This window comes from Mus caroli, unplaced genomic scaffold (assembly GCF_978045245.1).
Source record: "Mus caroli unplaced genomic scaffold, Mus_caroli_1 scaffold_15, whole genome shotgun sequence".
NCBI classification, from domain to species: domain Eukaryota; kingdom Metazoa; phylum Chordata; class Mammalia; order Rodentia; family Muridae; genus Mus; species Mus caroli.
Window position 1 is genome coordinate 113,740,607 of NW_028227270.1, and position 17,717 is coordinate 113,758,323.

At 44.6% G+C, this 17,717-nt stretch overlaps 1 protein-coding gene across 2 annotated transcripts in view; it reads left to right on the top strand.

Moving 5' to 3' along the window:
* Positions 1 to 5,566: 5,566 nt before the first annotated feature.
* The window catches only part of Pfkp (phosphofructokinase, platelet), a 62,392-nt gene continuing 50,241 nt past the window's right edge, over positions 5,567 to 17,717 (top strand). Inside the window, exon 1 of one of the 2 annotated variants that reach the window (XM_021180123.3) lies at positions 5,567 to 5,806. In XM_021180123.3, coding sequence (XP_021035782.1) covers positions 5,698 to 5,806 — 109 coding nt within the window. In that variant the 5' untranslated portion in view covers positions 5,567 to 5,697. The remainder of the gene's footprint in view (positions 5,807 to 17,717) is intronic. The other variant, XM_021180122.3, reaches the window with a different exon arrangement.

Below are 17,717 nucleotides of genomic sequence, written 5' to 3' on the forward strand. Positions count from 1 at the left end.
GCTTCCCCTGAGGATCTGCTTTTGTGGGCCAAACTCCATATCCTAAAAGCTCTACAGGTTTGAAAACAGAACCAAAGGCTGGGGGCTAGATGTTCAAAGCACAGGCATGTGGGGGTACTTCAGATTCAGCTGTAATGATGATCACTACAGGCAGTAGATATGCCTCTAGAACACATTGCTGTCATTTAAATTAATGTTTAAAATCTCTAATCCATATTTCTCCAGTCTCCTCCAGCCCCCATATCAGCATTCTATGGTCTATTCCTATTAGTTTTCAATATGGGTGGGGGTTTTTGTTTGTTTTTATTTTTTTTAGTTTCTTTGTATAAATAAGATTACCTAATGTTTTTTTCTTGTACTGTCTTATTTCACTTAGCAGTCTAACAATGCTGCCATGATTGACAGAATTTTCTTCATTTTTAGGGCTGACTAGCAGTGTGTGTGTGTGTGTGTGTGTGTGTGTGTGTGTAAGTGTATCTGTGTTTATTTTTGTGTCATTTTCTCCACCCACTCATCTACCAAAGGACACCTAGGCTACCCTTTGTTTTGGCTTTAATGACTGTTCCTTCCATGAACAAAAGATGTCTCTTTAACACACTGATCTCATTTCTTTCTGACGTGAACCAGTAATGAGATTACTGGCTCATATGAGACTTCTATTTTATTATTTGGGGAACCTCCAGACTGTTTTCCATAATGACTGTACTAATTTCCATTTCCATCTACATTATACAACAGTTCTCTGTAAAAAGGAAGTTAAAAGAGCTAGTAGCTACAAGCTCACGCTTGTAAGCAACAATGCCCTGGGTCTGTGGTTACACACACAAAGACACACTCATTTGTAGCATTTCACAGCTGAGGGGAGGACACATTTGATCACACTTCAACACTGTCAAAAATCACCTTCTCTCTCTCCTTTTAAAATCTTTATTGATAATAGGTTTCATTGTGACATGCTCAAGCATGCACATAATGTCCTATGCTTTTATGAATGTACTTTCTTAAAACTTATTTGTGTGTGTGTGTCCTCTCTCACATATCAAGGTCAGAGCACTACTTTAAAGAGCCAGTCCTTACATTCCAGCTTGTTAAAGCAGGGTATCTCTTGTTTCTGGTGCTGTGCTGGGTCCGCCAGGCTAGCTGACCATCAAGCTTTAGGTGCCTTCTCCTGACTCTGTCTCTTTCATAAATTCTGGAATTACAGATATATGCCACATCGCCGAGCTTTTTGTTTGGGGCCTGGGGATCAAATGTCAAGCTTGCATCCATGACCCTCTTTCCAGGCTCGTTCATTCTCACCTAGACAGGTCTCCTGGAGGCTGAGCTGGCCTCAAACTCCAAGGTAGCTGAGGATGCCTCTCAATGACTGCTCCTCCTGCCTCCACCTCCTGCGTATTGGGATTAAGGGAGACCAACACCAGGGCTTGATGCATACATGCTAGATAGCCACTCTACAATCCAAACTACATCCCCAGCCTTACAGAAATACTCACCTTCTCCTGCCCCACCCCTCCCACCTGCAACTGGGCCTTCCCCTATTCCCAAATAGCTTCCCCTCTGTTTTCAATTCTTAAGTTAATGAAAGTACCAAAAAAGAAACCCCAAACAAACAAACAAACAAAAAAACCCAAAAATCTCTTTTGCTACCAGGGAAATAGGTGTAACTCTTTCATAAAGTTATCACTCTCCGTTTTCTTTTTTTTTTTTCCCACTTTTTTTTTTTAATTTTTATTACGTATTTTCCTCAATTACATTTCCAATGCTATCCCCAAAATCCCCCATACCCCCCCCCACTTCCCTACCCACCCATTCCCATTCTTTTGGCCCTGGCATTCCCCTGTATTGGGGCATATAAAGTTTGCAAGTCCAATGGGCCTCTCTTTCCAGTGATGGCCGATTAGGCCATCTTTCGATACATATGCAGCTAGAGACAAGAGCTCCGGGGTACTGGTTAGTTCATCATGTTGTTCCACCTATAGGGTTGCAGATCCCTTTAGCTCCTTGAGTACTTTCTCTAGCTTCTCCATTGGGAGCCCTGTGATCCATCCAATAGCTGACAGTGAGCATCCACTTTTGTGTTTGTTTGGCCCCGGCATAGTTTCACAAGAGAGAGCTATATCTGGCTCCTTTCAGCAAAATCTTGCTAGTGTATGCATTGGTGTCAGCGTTTGGAAGCTGATTATGGGATAGATCTCTGGATATGGCAGTCTCTAGATGGTCCATCCTTTCATCACAGCTCCAAACTTTGTCTCTGTAACTCCTTCCATGGGTGTTTTGTTCCCAATTCTAAGAAGGGGCACAGTGTCCACACTTTGGTCTTCATTCTTCTTGAGTTTCATGCGTTTAGCAAATTGTATCTTATATCTTGGGTATCCTAAGTTTTGGGCTAATATCCACTTATCAGTGAATACCTATTGTGTGAGTTCCTTTGTGATTGTGTTACTTCACTCAAGATGATGCCCTCCAGGTCCATCCATTTGGCTAGGAATTTCATAAATTCATTCTTTTTAATAGCTGAGTAGTACTCCATTGTGTAAATGTACCATATTTTCTGTATCCATTCACTCTCCGTTTTCTTTTTTTTTTTTTTTTTTGGTTTTTCGAGACAGGGTTTCTCTGTGTAGCCTTGGCTGTCCTGGAACTCACTTTGTAGACCAGGCTGGCCTCGAACTCAGAAATCCGCCTGCCTCTGCCTCCCGAGTGCTGGGATTAAAGGCGTGCGCCACCACGCCCGGGCCGGCACTCTCCGTTTTCTAAGTAACTTTTGTAATTACCAAAATACTCAATAGATATTCCTGAAAGAGCAAACCTGTTCTTTCCACTTTACCACCGTGGTTACTGCTGCTTCCTTGTCTCACTGGGGGCTGGAAGAAAAGGCTGTCTCTCTTAATCCACCCAAGTACTAAGAATAATGGCCTGGAGACATTAAAATCAATAATGATGGAAGCCTTTGAAAAAATTAATGCCATACATGACTTTCCTGTCACTCCCACCTCTGGATGCTGTTTCCCTGCATCTCGGCTCTGTAACATACTCGTGAGAAACACCCAGACACATAGAGAGCTAAAAAAGAAAACTAAGTGGAAAATACAGGATCTGAAAGGGGATGGGAGGAGAAGGCGTGGGCTGAAGGAGTCATTTTCTACAAAGACATAAGGAGGGGGGAAGGCACGATGCCAGAGAGGGGACCTGTATGGCTTCAGCTACAGAGGAAAGTTGGAAGTCCTCCAGATAGTTGGAAGAGAAGGAACCAGGCTGGTCTGGGTAGAGGCAAAGTCTGGTTCCTAGGAAGTCTGGTCCAACTGGTGGTGGGGGCAACACTGAGCGGCAAGGGGGCTCTCCTTAGCAACGAGGGCCTTTTAGAATGCTTGTGCTGTTTACCCATGTTTGGTGTGTCTGAGCCGGGGCACACAGGGTAGCTCAAGTGAGAGGAAGGAAGGATGGTGGTAGAGAGGAGGCGGCTTTGGTATTCTACTAATCCTGCCCTTCTTGTCCTCATTCATCTTACATTGATTCTTTTAACTCAAAGGGATTCCCAAGAAAGAGGATAGAAGTCCGGTGTGGTGGAACACGCCTTTAGTCCTAGCACTTGTTAGGCAGAGGCAGGTGGATTTCTGAATTTGAGACCAGCCTGATCTACAAACTGAGTTCCAGGACAGCCAGCGCTATAGAGAAACCCTGTCCTGAAAAACCAAAAAAAAAAAAAAAAAAAAAAAGAAGAAGAAGAAGAAGAAGAGAACAAAGCATCCTGGAAACAGGAGTGGAAGATTTTCCAAGAATAGAAAACGGTATAAAAAGGCCAGAAGAAAACAAAAAAAAAAAAAAAAAAATCAAATAACAAAGCAAAACCCCCAAAATAAAAATAAACAATAAAAGAAAAAGGAAAAAAGAAGAAAGAAGGAAAACAATAAGTAATGCTAAATGTTTGGAGTATCTCTAATAATTCATAAAGAACCACACTACCTGTGGAATGCTGTTGTCTGTGGCACAAAACCCAACCCTACAGGACATTTGGCTCAGAGGAACCTCACTGTGCGTCTTCCTTTTTACAGTGTTCTCTGCCTCAGAAAGGCATGATTCAAAATTCCAGATCTTCACCTTGGCCTTGAGCTACAGAAGCCTCTGTGGGCAGTGGTCCATTGAGTCTGACACCCCTCCTTCCAATGCTTTTGGTTAAGAGCATCTCAAGACAATTTCAAGGCACCCAGTGGTACTCTTCTCTTCCCTATTAGAATGATGCTCAGGGGAAGTCCATTATCAAGCTATTAGATCAGATGTTCTCCAGTTAGTGCTCATCATAAAAATCTAGAGATCCTGTTAAAAAAAATATATTTCCTGGCTGTTTTCCCAGAAGTTGGAAGGTAGGGGTTGGGAGGGACCTGAAGGCAGCCAACTTCTGTTGATCATGGGAGTTCAGGAATTGCTCAACTGATTCAAGGTGGCAGAGATCAGATCTCATGCATCCTTGTCTACAGTAGATTGGGTCCCCCCCCCCTTCTAAATGTTTGAAGCTTAAAGGGTAAGTTGAAAGATACAAGTCTGCGTGCCTCCACCTTTTTTCTAGGGTTGTCCTAATAGTAATAAGACTATTGTCTTTGCCTAGTTTGTTACTTTGTTTCCTATATTTCTATGTATTCAACATGTATAATTTGCACAGGAAAAAGGCTCAGTGCTGCCGTCTCTTCTGTGAGCTATCCAGTTTGGTTGCTTTTGAGGTCTTATTCTTGGGATGACTGCTGAAGGGGTCTGCGTGCTTTTAGAGATTAAGCTCCAGGACAACTCAGGGATCCCCAGGAGCTGTATCTTCAAAATAAACAAAACCAACCACAGATTGGATATCTTTATTTTATTTTATTGTAATTTCTAATAGAACCTTCCGGGTTCTGACTAACAAATCAAGAGCAGAGCTTCCATTAGGTGGGGACTGGAACCTACTAAGCCTTTTTTGTTGAGCCTTCTTCTGATTTCTTTTGGATTATCCAGAACTCAGGCCTGCTTCCTGAGGGTGTGTCTACGAATGGCTTTCCCCGACATTCTTCTACTTCCAATCCTTTCTCTACAGTCAATGACACAACTTGATCTACTCACACATCTTTCCTCAATTTCAAAGGAGAGGTGAAACCTGGAGGGTCCTATGGATCCTGGATATTGAACAGAAATGCTGAAGCGCCCTACTGCTGTCAGGCCAGGAAAGAACCCTGCCGGAAGTGAGGCGCGTGCCTCTGCTCTACTGCACAGACCTCTGGGCTCCCTCAACCGCCACCCTAACAGCTAGAGCAGGTGGGGTAATGGGCGCCCCACGAGCCTCTGCGCCCACTTGTGGGATCATCCCTGCAGCTGCGCTGCCATCCACTTATGCCACTTATGGGTTTCCTACCCGGCTATAATCCCTCCATTCCCCACTTGAGAAGGCACCCCAACCTGACTCCACCTCTCAGGGACCACAGCAATGCATCCCTAACACAACGCGTTTCCGTACTATCCTGTTCACCCCTGCAGAGTGCTGGAGTCTTTGACACGACAGGCCCCGCCCTTGCGTGAGTCCTGCCCAACGCCACAGCCCATTGGCGCTCGGGCGGGGCGTGGGCGGCTCCTGCGGGTGCAGGCGGGGCAGCGGTTCCAAGGCTGGCGCGCGTGGGCCAGGGCTTCAGTGCTTGCTGAGTACCGGAGCGTCTGGCGTCTCTCTACCTCCTCATCATGGGTGACTTGGATTCTTCGAGCTCCAGCACCTATCCGAAGTACCTGGAGCACCTCTCTGGGGATGGCAAAGCTATCGGTGTCCTGACCAGCGGCGGGGATGCCCAAGGTGCGCGCCTACCGGCTCTCTCGCTGGTCTCCAAGGGCCGGGCAGGAGGCGAGGGCGGCTGGAGAGGGCTGCAGAGGAGGGTAATCGGGTTGGGAACAGAGGGAGAGCTGGGGAGAAACGTTGGGTGACCTGGATCTGGGAGAAAGGACGAGGAAAGGGCTTGGTGAAAATTACCTATGAGAGCCGAGGAGAACCGGTGGCTCAGGAGTAGGGAAAGCCCTAATCTAGGAACAACTAGGGTGCCTGAGGAGCGACCAAAGAGTTCCATTGCGTGGTGAGGTGCAGAAGATAAAGGATATTTGTGTAGGATCCTTCATTCCCAAGATGAACCAGTTTTCCATCCCCAAATTTGTTAATTGAGCTAGCCAATGGGGTCGTCTACTGTCTGGGTCATATGAGCCAGGCATTCTTTCCTGGAATTAGGTACAGGGCAATGATAAGGATGCCACAGCACCGCCCCACCCTAATCCCTGGGACTCGTAGGAAAACCAGCGGGGTCCCCACAGCGCCTCCAGCCCAGTCCTGCCTCCCAAGCAGTGCTAGCAGCCTTCTCCGCTGCTGCAATGCGGGATGCGCAGCTGGGGGGGGGGGGGCGTGCAGGGGTCCCTCAGGGTGTGGCATTGACTGCCAGGCAGTGTCTCTTCCTGATTGTGACAAAAGTGAAAACTAAAATGGGTCACTAGGCCCTCCGGGGCCAGCCTCCCCAGGACGGGAAAGACCAGGAAGCAGGGACTCCGGTACGTCATCAGCCCTCACTTGAGCACCAGCTCCCGGCTTCCCTTTTCTCCCAATGACGGGATTGATTTCAGAGCCGAAGGGACTTGATTCCTGAACGCTTGGATTTGATAAACTGAGAATACTTAAAATGTAAGAGCAATGGGGTGACTGTACCGTGCCCCAGCCTTTAATCCTGGGTACACGTGGGGGCGCTGGGGTTCCCAAACAGTGGGCTTTCCGAGTTCATGCTAATTTCTTGATGAGGACTCGCGCTAGAAGCAAGACCTACATTTTCATAGAGTATGTGCCCTCCAAGTCTTGAGGTCTGTGCCGGCTGCAAACAGTTCCTGAGCCAGGTTTTGCTTTTGCTTTTCAGTTCTTTCCTCTACCCTGGATGCATCCAAATGCCATGTTATATTTTCCCTCGTTCTAAGCCAGCACAATACGGGAGGCTTAGGGTTGGCACCCGAGTCCTTGCCTTCCGCCCACCCCACGGATGACCTTCCCTTCGCCCTTGAGCTGGGCGGGGCTGGCGCCAGTGCGGCAGGTTGGGGAGCTGCTTAGGGCAACGCCCCGCCCGGCGTGGGAGCCTACGTGATGCCAGGCCCGTCACCTCCGGTGTGCTCAGATCTAGGGCTCCCACACCGGCTCACTCACGTTAGCGCAGCATCGAGGTGCAGAGCATCAGGCTCACAAACACCGGAAGCTGGGTCGACGGAGTGAGGGGTCCCCAGTGTTCTCCCTCCCATTATCTTAAAGGAACCAATGGCAACATTAGTCACCATAGGGCACTAGGACCGCCTTCCTCCCCAGGAAGCAGAGTTGGAGTAATACTAGGATTTTAGTAAGGAGATACTCTGTACAAATGTTTCCTCGTGTAGGGCTGTTTTCCCAGAGATAGAGAATGCTTTGATACACCGGAGGTTGGAAAAATAGCATCCTCACACAGAACTCTGCTAAGTCAAGATAGTAAGACACTCCCACTACAAGAAGGGGCTTTTGGCCACTAGAGCTGCAAGCTTAAGCAATAAAGGTTTTATTTCAGAATTAACATCCTGGGTCAGTTAGAAAACCAATACTAATGGCTTATCATTTTGGAATCCCTGTCCAAAATTATTTCTGAAATATTTAGCCTATGTGAGATTCTAGGGGATTGAAGAGGAACTCCGGTTTCTTTTCTGCTTATCTTGGATCTGCCTTAGGTGAGAACTGTTATCTGGATTTTAAATCCATTTGGCTTCTTCTGTGGAAATGGAGTCTCTGAGAACAAAAATTACATTGGATCATTGCTGGGATAGTAGAGTATCAGACCCGTGGAAGAAGGCTGCTCTCAGCTTAACTGGTGACATTGCCCACTGTCCCTTGTCAAACCTGAGCTCTGGCAGAGCACCCTCACAACCGGCTCTGACTCACTTCCCAAGCCTGGACATTCTAAGAACTTGAGGAAACAGTCATGTTTTATTGTGGTACTATACTGGACCTGCATATTTCTTTTTGTTTATTCTGGAAAATACTCTTGAGATATATGCAGTGGACCTGACCTGAGCAGCATTATTCCTGGGATGAAAGATGCTTATAGTCTCCTCATTTTTTCACCATTTCCTCTTGAATGCATCAGTACCTGAGTTTTCTTGAGGGAGGAGTTTGTTCATAGCTGGAGGTGGGGATGGTGGAGCAGCAAACTCAAGTCGTATACTGGCAAAATGATAGTAAAATATTGTATTGAAATGGCCATCGCTAGTGCAGTATGTATTCTATACATCTTATATGCTAAAGCCTTACAAGGCTCATCTCTGTGCCTCATTACATGATACGGGGTTGATCTGGGATACGGGGTTCTTCATTTAAGAGGTGGGAAGAGAGATTGGCAAAGAGATAAGTAACTCAGGAAGGCCATGAGGTTCATACCTGGTGGCAGCAGCACTTAAATAATGCTTTATGAAATCTTATCCCCAAATTCTGTTAACTGAACCATGGATCTCTCTTTATTAGAGCAGATAAATGCCTTTTTTTTTTTAAGTATTAGCAACAGTGAGGGGACTAAAACCATGTAACCTAACAGCCAATATAAAAGCAACAGAAGGCTTCCATTTTCCAAAGGAATTTATATTGTACCATTAGAAAATGAAACTGGAAATTCACCATTAATCTCACATTAGCCTAAAATTAACTCCACATTGCTAGATAGGCAAGTTTATTATGACGCAGTACCAACTTTCAGGTAGTATTAAGTCCTGTACAAAAATAATGCTTTTGGATAGACAGTGGCAGGTTTCTGAGATGATGGCTCAGTGGCGAGATTGTGTTGACAAGCCTGATGATTTCAATCTCTAAGTTGCTCCACACAGTGGAAGGGGAAATCGACTCCTGCAAACCATGGCATGTACACACCCCCTCCTCGCCACACAAATAAATCAACTAATTAATGTAATAATTTTAAAAATTAGATTGTCATCTTACCAGTTCTGGTGTATGTTAGCGTTCTGGTTAGTCAGAATCCATGGGCAGGCTCAGTTGTCTTACTGTTTATGGAGACAACAAGATTAATACAATATTTACAAAACACCTACTTAGACTCTACATGAATCTCTTGGGGCTCTGTGGAAATAGCTAGGATTAAAGACCATTTATATAGATGCCAAGTTATCCCCATCTGATGGGTGAGTCAGTGAAGTTTAAGATGAACTGGCTTTCTGGAGCTCACAAGAACTGAGTGTCAGGGCAAGAACTTGTGGTAGTCCACTGGATACAGTTACAATGTGTTGTTGACTGGGGTACAGATACAATGTGCTATTGGGCACAGATACAATGTGCTATTGACTGTAGAGTTCTCAGTGCAACTGTAGTCACAACATCTGGCATGCCAGGCAGCAAGCATTGTGATATTTGTTTACTGTCTCCCACCTAAAATCACCAATTCAAATTTACAGGGAGAACATTTGTACTGTCTTCAGGTAAATTAAACCCTCAGTAATTATAGTTACTCCTTCAGCCTTTGAGCCGTAGGTACCAACCAGTAAGAATTCTAAAGACAATTCTAACAATTGCAGAAGTGGGAGATGCCTACAGACGTGACCCAGGTGCTAGGTTGGTTCCTCTATTTTATACATTTACTCTGCCCTCACGTTTGCGACTGATGACAGACATTGGTTGAATATATATTTCTAAATGTAGCATGTACTAAAACACCAACTCATTTTGCTACCATCACTCCTGACCAATACGGCATAATAAATAACCCGTATGTGCCATTTGCATTGTACTAGCAATGATAAATTATTCAGAGATGCTTCAAGGCATATGGGAGGATGCACAAGGTTACATAAACACTTCTGTTATTTTTGTTTTTTTTTTTTTTTGTCTTTGTGTAGCTGTGGCTGTCCTGGAACTCACTCTGTAGACCAGAGTGGCCTTGAACTCACAGAGATCTGTCTGCCTGACTCTGCCTCCTGAGTGCTGTTATTAAAGGGGTGTGCTGCCACCACCCGGCAACTTATGCCATTTTTATAGATGGACTTCAGACTCCTTGGTTTGGCTTCTGAAAGGGTCTTGAAATCAATTCCCGGGGAATAGCGAAGCACATCTGCGGTCATTGGACACCCACACGAGAGCCCTAGTTGTCATTACCCATAACTGTGCTTGTATGAGACACCAGTATATGCAAAAGGACTTTCTGAACAATAGACTTATGACCTCCACAGCTGTGTGTGTGTGTGTGTGTGTGTATGTGTGTGTGTGTATGCCTACGTGAGCAAAATACCCAAGCACATATGCTTACTATCCTAACATTCTTTCTGTCTGCTCTTTGAGTGGATTTTTCCAAGTTAAAATATAATTATTTGAGCAAAAACACAGGGCAAAGTCCATCACAGAGTAGGTGCTTTGTACAACAGATAGTGTTTGTTTATTTCCTGGTGCTGAGGGTCAAACCCATAGCTTTGTACAATACAGGCAAGTGCTTTACAATTGGGCTGCTCCCCAAGCCCTGGTGTATCATTCTTCTCTGAAGACAAGTATGTTTTTGTGGCATGTGTTGCTCTGACCAGTGCAAGCTGGATGATATTTTGTCGGCTTTCCGGAGTAAGTAACTAAGATAAACCCCTAGGCACACTTTCCATTGGTGAGAAGCAAGCTCTTGGTTGTGAGGAAGTCTTTTATCAGGGAATCACAGGCTGTTTAAGTTTTGATCTATTGATTTGCCATCAAAAGCCATCAGGATTAGAGATAAGAAGATAAGGTCGCCAAAGGTGAAGACGGAGTTCCAGACACAAAGCTGCATTCAACTATGACTATCACTACATGATTATGTTAAATAGAGTATTCAGGCTGAAGAGCAGCAGATGGCTGAATTCAGCAAGTAGCCGAGTCACTTTCTGAGTTACACCCTTCAATAAGCTTTGACTAGTCTTTTGACTGGTTACCAAATCTCTCCGAGGAAGCTGAGTTCCTCCCTGCAGCATCTGCATTTGTAGACCTTTGACACCTTGTATTTTGTTTAGAATTATAGGAATTGTGCCCATCTAGACTATTGAAACTTTAAAACAGAACAGAACAGTCTTCCTAGACTAAGACTTATTTTATAAGCCCTGTCTTCTGTGTACTGTTATGGCTACTGGGTTTTCTTCCTTATTTTCAAAGTGAAACAGTCAGAATGTCCCTTCTCTGCCTTTCTCTGTTTCCTTTCCCCACCACGAGCCTGTAGCCCCCAATCCCTTATCACCTAAGGTTTTCAGGCAAAAGTAGGTTATGATGTCAAAGAGGAAAGGCTAGTCTGTTCTGGACTGCTAATAGTGCTGTCCCAGGAGAGCCCAAAAGATGCCATGACATTCGACATGAGATAGCATACGTCTGTGAAAGGTTGGAAATGTGTACTTGGAGTCCCCACTATTCACTCCATCCCCAGGTGGATTATGGAGGACACAAGATTCAGGAATCAACAAGGTGATTGCTTGCAAGCCCAGGCTCTCCTGGGAGGCTTCCCTAATACATCAACCCCGTTGCCCTCTGCTTTGTGACCTTGGCCAGCATCTTGAGTGAGAGGATTCTGTATTGTAGTGTTCATTATCTAAATGTGTGACCCTGTTCGTTTTCTGATTGAAAACTATTGAAAGGGTTGGAAGTGTAGTTATCCCAAATAGACATTCATCCTTTGTATTTTTTCAGTCTGGTTTACTATTATTGCGATTGCTTATGCTCTTGTGTTACCATTCCACCCAGGAACAGTTTGTTGAATGTGTGAAGCCATAGGTCCCATAGGTTTGTGGAATGTGTGAAACCATGGAGTCCTCTTGATGTCACTGTTATGGCATGAAGCAAAGGACTGTGTTTCTCAGAGGCTGCTGGGAACTAAGAAAGATCCTTTACCAGGAGTCAGGAGTGGGGTAAGCTACCATTTTGCAGAGGCCACCACAACCTTGAAAAGCCTGGAATGAGCCAGCAGGAAATAGCCCAAGGCCCTGGAGCCAGAGCCCTCATGGGGGATGGGCGGAAGTGGTCTTGGGTGAGGTCCCAGCCAGAACAAGCTGTAGACTTTGGATTTACCTCTGGTGAACTGGGGAAGCCATGCTGAGGTTACTGGCTACCCCTGATAAAGGTCACTTTGTGGAATGGAGTGGCAGAGAACTGGAGTTTAGTGACTCAGAAGGAACAGGAAGTTACCAATTGAGGCTTCAGGAGGTGGGGTGGGGCATGTGACTGACAGGATGCTTGCTACTTTAGACACACAGCCTAGGAAGGAACAGAAGGGCTTTTGAGGGTACAGGATAGACAAGAACTCAGCTACAGAAGCAATAATGACAGAGTATGAAAGAAGTAGGTATAGGAATACATCCTTTTCAGTGGTACTTACAATAGCAACAAATAGATTGAAAAATGAAAAAAAAAAAAACAAAAACCAAGTCAGTGAAAAATTCCGTAGGAACTAGATCCCATCAGGTCCTGATATAGAGCATTCACCAGTGTTTAATAAGGATGGATATATGGGCAAACTATGTATAATACTTTTCATATTATTGAATATAGATTCAAGAGCCTCTCTGTCTATTTACCTTAAGGTTTGCATTGCCTGTATTTTATAGGGAACTATAAGTGACAGAGTAGCCACATTAATGAAAGTAACAGAATGAGGTAAAGGGAAATTGTGTTTTGTGTAAGTCAGTATTTTATATTGCACCGATTATTAATGTTTTCTTTCCCACATTAAGACTGGAACCTGTGTGCAAGAACCATTATAGTAGAACATTTAAATCTGGACAGACGCTACCTTGATTGACAGTAAGAGAGCCACAGTGGTGTGTATTCACCTACATTTAAAAGATTCTCCCTAAAATGGACCATCTGATGCTCAAGGAGAAGGAGAGACTGTAAAAATGGGAGGGGAAATGCTGTAAACTGCTCTCTGAGAGTCCTGATGTGGCTGCTGTGCATGCACCTACAGTATCAGGGGCTAACTGCAACAAGTCGGGCACAATGGTGGGCCCATTAGTATCCCGTCATTGATGAAGGAGCTGTTCATAAGACCCGACTCTCTCAAGGAGTTATAGGTAATAAAAGGAGTTATAGGTAATAAATGCAAGGGGGTAAACATATTCCTCAGTGATATAGATAGCCACTGACACTTGGACCATAACCAATCAAATACCCACCCATGTTCATGCGAAGATCTTTAATTGCACTTATCAGATCACACACATAAGTACACAAAGATAGGAAAAGTAGGGAGGCCATTTGGGAAGAAGGGATTTGGTGAGAGCGGCAAAAGGATAAGAGAATATGGCCAGGGAGGAACTTTTATCAAACACACACACACACACACACACACACACACACACACACATACACACACACACACACACAGAGTTAGAAAATGATTTTTTAAAAAGAGCTCCATATGCTTGTATGGGAGCTCTGAGTATAAGCAGGGATCATTTGATAGTGGTTGGTCTCTGTTTGCTGTGGACAATGGGGCATCTCACACTCCGTTAACCTTCTGGCCTCAAGGCCTGCAGTATTTTCTATCTGTGTGTTTGGCTAAGTTCCTCCACTTTAGTTCTCAGACCCTGCTCACTCTCCAGGGAAGTTCTTGGTTAACTACGATGGTGCTTCCCTAATCCTACGTGCTCCCAGTCGCCTGCATGACCCTGCTGGCCATCTTTCCTCTTAGCAGCTACACTGTTTTAATAGTGTTTATTACTAATTTACATTTATTTATTTATTCATTCAGTGTGTGTGTATCTATATATCTGTGTCTTGTGTATGCATGTGTGTATGGGTGCTCTTGCTTGTTTGGACATCAGCGATCTTTCCCAGTCACTTCTCCACTCTATTTTACGTTGTATGAATCTGAAGCTCAACTCATTGTTTCAGCAAGCTGGCTAACCTGTAAACCCCTGGGCTCTGCCTTTTTTCATGGGTTACTCCTGCAATTGCTGAGTTTTCAGATGTATGCCGATGGGTCCATCCTCTAGCAACAGAATGGTCTTCTCAGCCTCTCATTCATCCATTTACTCCTGTTGCAGGCCAGACCCAGGGTCTCAGATTTTCTTCTTCCAACTTAGCTGAATTCCTAAATCCTATTGGTGGGCATGATTGACATGCTTACACTAATGCTGTTTGTCCTCTCCTGACACTACTAAGTCCAGAGGGCCAGGGTCTCCCCCTCTTAAGTCAGTGAAGTCACCCGATAGTCCCTAGCAAAGAATAGACTCTCAATCTACATATATGGGAGGTGCATGTGATGGCCGGGCAGATGAAGACATCCTTATAGATCTGATGTTGACTCTTGGACCTGGAGCCAGGGTGGCTCCCAACTTGATAACCATGAGGGAGTCAGGCTTTTCCTGGATTCTTTCCCTCCATACACACCCCATCCATATCAATATCATATAGTGACAGAGCTTAATGAGTAACTATAGTAGCGAGAGTAATGTAGGGCATGTTTTATGTCCAGCTATTAAAAAGACCTTTCTGATTTATTTATGTGTCTATGTGTCTATGTGCATGAATGCCACAAATGCGTGGGTTGCTGCAGGGGCCAGAAGAAGGTGTAAGATCCAGAGAGCTGGAGATGGTTGTGGACCACAATACATGGGTGCTCGGAACCAAACTCAGGTCTTCTGGAGAGATATGGCAGGCTCTTAACCTCTGTGTCATCTCTCAGAGCTCCTCACAACCATTTCTTTGACAAACTAGAAGCCCCTTTGAGCCTTGACTTTCTTTTTTGAAAAGAAACTTAAATAATAGAAATCACGAAGTGAATGGCTGTTTAAGTACTGTGTAATGCACTTGCACTGCCAAAGCGTTAAGAGTAGATATTATTCTTCTAATTCCAAAGATAGAGAAAGGATAAACCTAAATTATAATAGGAATTTATTAGACAGTGTTTTTCCTGCCCTTAATTCATTTTATTAGGTGGTATTTAATGTTTGTACGACTTTACGGACCAAGGATGGTAAGTAGATATCTGTAGGTCCTGTGCAGGGGTTGGATGAGGAGTGTGATTAGCCTTTTCATGTCAAACAGCCTCTTTCACATGCCTCACAGCTTTAAGTGTATCAGAGCAGAAATTCAGAGCAAGCCTTTGCACTGGTGGATGTTTGCCTGGCAGTGCCCCCTTAGTACAGATTTACTTAAAGTATCTTTGCATGTCCTTGAATGAAAGACTCCAGACTCAAGGAAAGGAGTGAGGCTGCCGCTGCTTCTCCTCCACTGTGCTTTAGGGAGAAGCTGTTTCATACCCCTTCCATCGCACCTCTGTTCAGTTACACACACACACACACACACACACACACACACACACATACACACATACATATACACACACAGATACACACAGACACATATGAACACACATACACACACATATACAGATATACACACACATACATACACATACACAGATATACACACACAAACACAGATATGCCCTCACATACACAGACATACACACACATACATACACACTCATACACACATACATATACACATATACACAGACATACACACATATACACAGACATACACACACATACACAGATATGCACAGACATATACAGATATACACAGACATGCACACATGTACACATGCATACTACATACACATGTACACATGCATACTACATACACATATACACAGACATACACACACACATACACAGATATACACACACAGAGACATACACAGACATACACATACATATGCACATACATATATACACAGACATACATATGCACACACACAAATATACATATACACACAAATGCATATACATACACACAGACACACACACATACATACACATATACACAGACATATATACACATACACCCACAGGCATACACACACACACACACACCCCACCTGACAGCACCATAGTTGCCTCCACATTTATTTAGATTTAGTTCTATAAGAAGATTGTACCTGTCTCTGGAGTTGTTACCGGCAGTGCCTCACTGGGCTCTTGCTCCTAGTTCTCATTAAGCTAATTAAACACACTAATAGTGAAAAACAGATGAAGATTTATTCAAAGTGACCACACCTGCGAGGAGAAACAAAGACATTCATAGACCACCCCACCCTACCCCAAGTCTGTCTTCCAGGTCCAGAAAATCTTCCAGGTTTAGGCTTAAATTGAAGACAAAAAATGTGCCAAATTAAGCAGTCCCTGTATAGTGTGGCCACGCCCCTTGGTGACTTAACTCTGTCCAGGCTACAGTCCCTCCTGCAAGATGTTTGCTTTTTCCTTCTGTTTCTTCTGAGAGACAGGCTTCTCTGTACAACAACCCTGGCTGTCCTTTAACTTGTTTTGTTAAACTAGGCTGGCCTTGAACTCATAGAGATCCAAATGTCTCTGCCTTCCTAGTGCTGCGATTAAAGGCATGTGCCCCACACCCTGCTACCTGCAATGTGTTCTGACAATTTAGCAGAAGGATGCTGAAATCTTTCTGAGAGAAAACTCCTCTCTGGCTGGCACCGAGCTCCAGCCTTTCTCCTTATGCAAGAGATTCCAGGGGGAAATTCCAATTCCTTAGGGTCCATGTTTTAATAATCTGATAGGCTAGGGAAGGGACACCAAAGTCTCTTCAGATTATCTTTATTCATGCCAAGAAGGTTCCGAACCTGGGAGGACTGGGCTGGGATTTAGACGTCTTTCGAAACACTAAGTTTATTGCTGTGAAGAAGATGCCATTTCCCCCATGGAAGCAGTCAGGAAGGCTGTTTTGATTCCCTGTTCAGAATATAAAACCTAAACAAACAAGTGACTGAAGACTGTGTTGTAACTGTTCTGGAAAAAAACAGTAGGTGAGTATAAGTGGAAACTCTTGAATGTGTCCCAAATGACCAGGTGTCGGAGGACCAGGACAGCTGTAAGCCAAATGACTAAACACAGACCCAAATTTTAAGGATGCCTGTGTACATATTGGTTCCTTTCTTCACTCTTTTCCACCCGAGGGAACCCACCTTGATGCAGTCCTCTGCCCCACTGACTGTATTCCTTCCAAAGTGTGTTTGTGTTGGGGGTGGGTGTAAATCTCACCAGCAGTAGTTAAGTTAGTCTGCTCTGGCCCCGGTGGCTTTCTTCTCTGAAACGTGCCTTTGGTGATTCTGAAATATGGAAATAAAGCAGAAGCACGGGGAAACGCAGTGTCTTATTTGATTGATGTTGTTATCTGCTGCGGCAGTACCTTATGGAGCTCCAGGCTGCCTTGGAAGGGCAAAATGCTTCCTGGGCTCTTTTACTATTTGGGGTGGGGGGTCCTGGTCAAGTGCTGCCTTTTGAAGCAGTTGAGAGAATCACACTAGAAGGACCAGGGTGGAGGATCCCTGGTGTTTAACCTAAGACTAATTTGTAAGTGAATGGACGCTTCCAGGACCTAGAGTTGTGCCTCTCAAAGGATTCTGGAGACAGCCTAGAACCAGGGAGAAACAGAAACTCTCAGGCTCCCCTGAGGGATGCAGCTTATATAGCCCCAGTCTTAGGAAGCCTGCCTTGGGCCTAAGGTCACCTGCTGGAGTATAAACAAGCTCTTTCCTGGTGAGTTGGAGGTCATGGGGAAAATCTCCACTGTGTGAAGTGGTCGCATGTTTCTTTCTGTTCTTCCCACGGGAGTCTAGAAGGAATCGAGTCATTTTCTCCATTACACTCGGCTTCCTACTTTTCTTTTTTACTCTCAGCTTTCAGCCATCTTGTTCCTT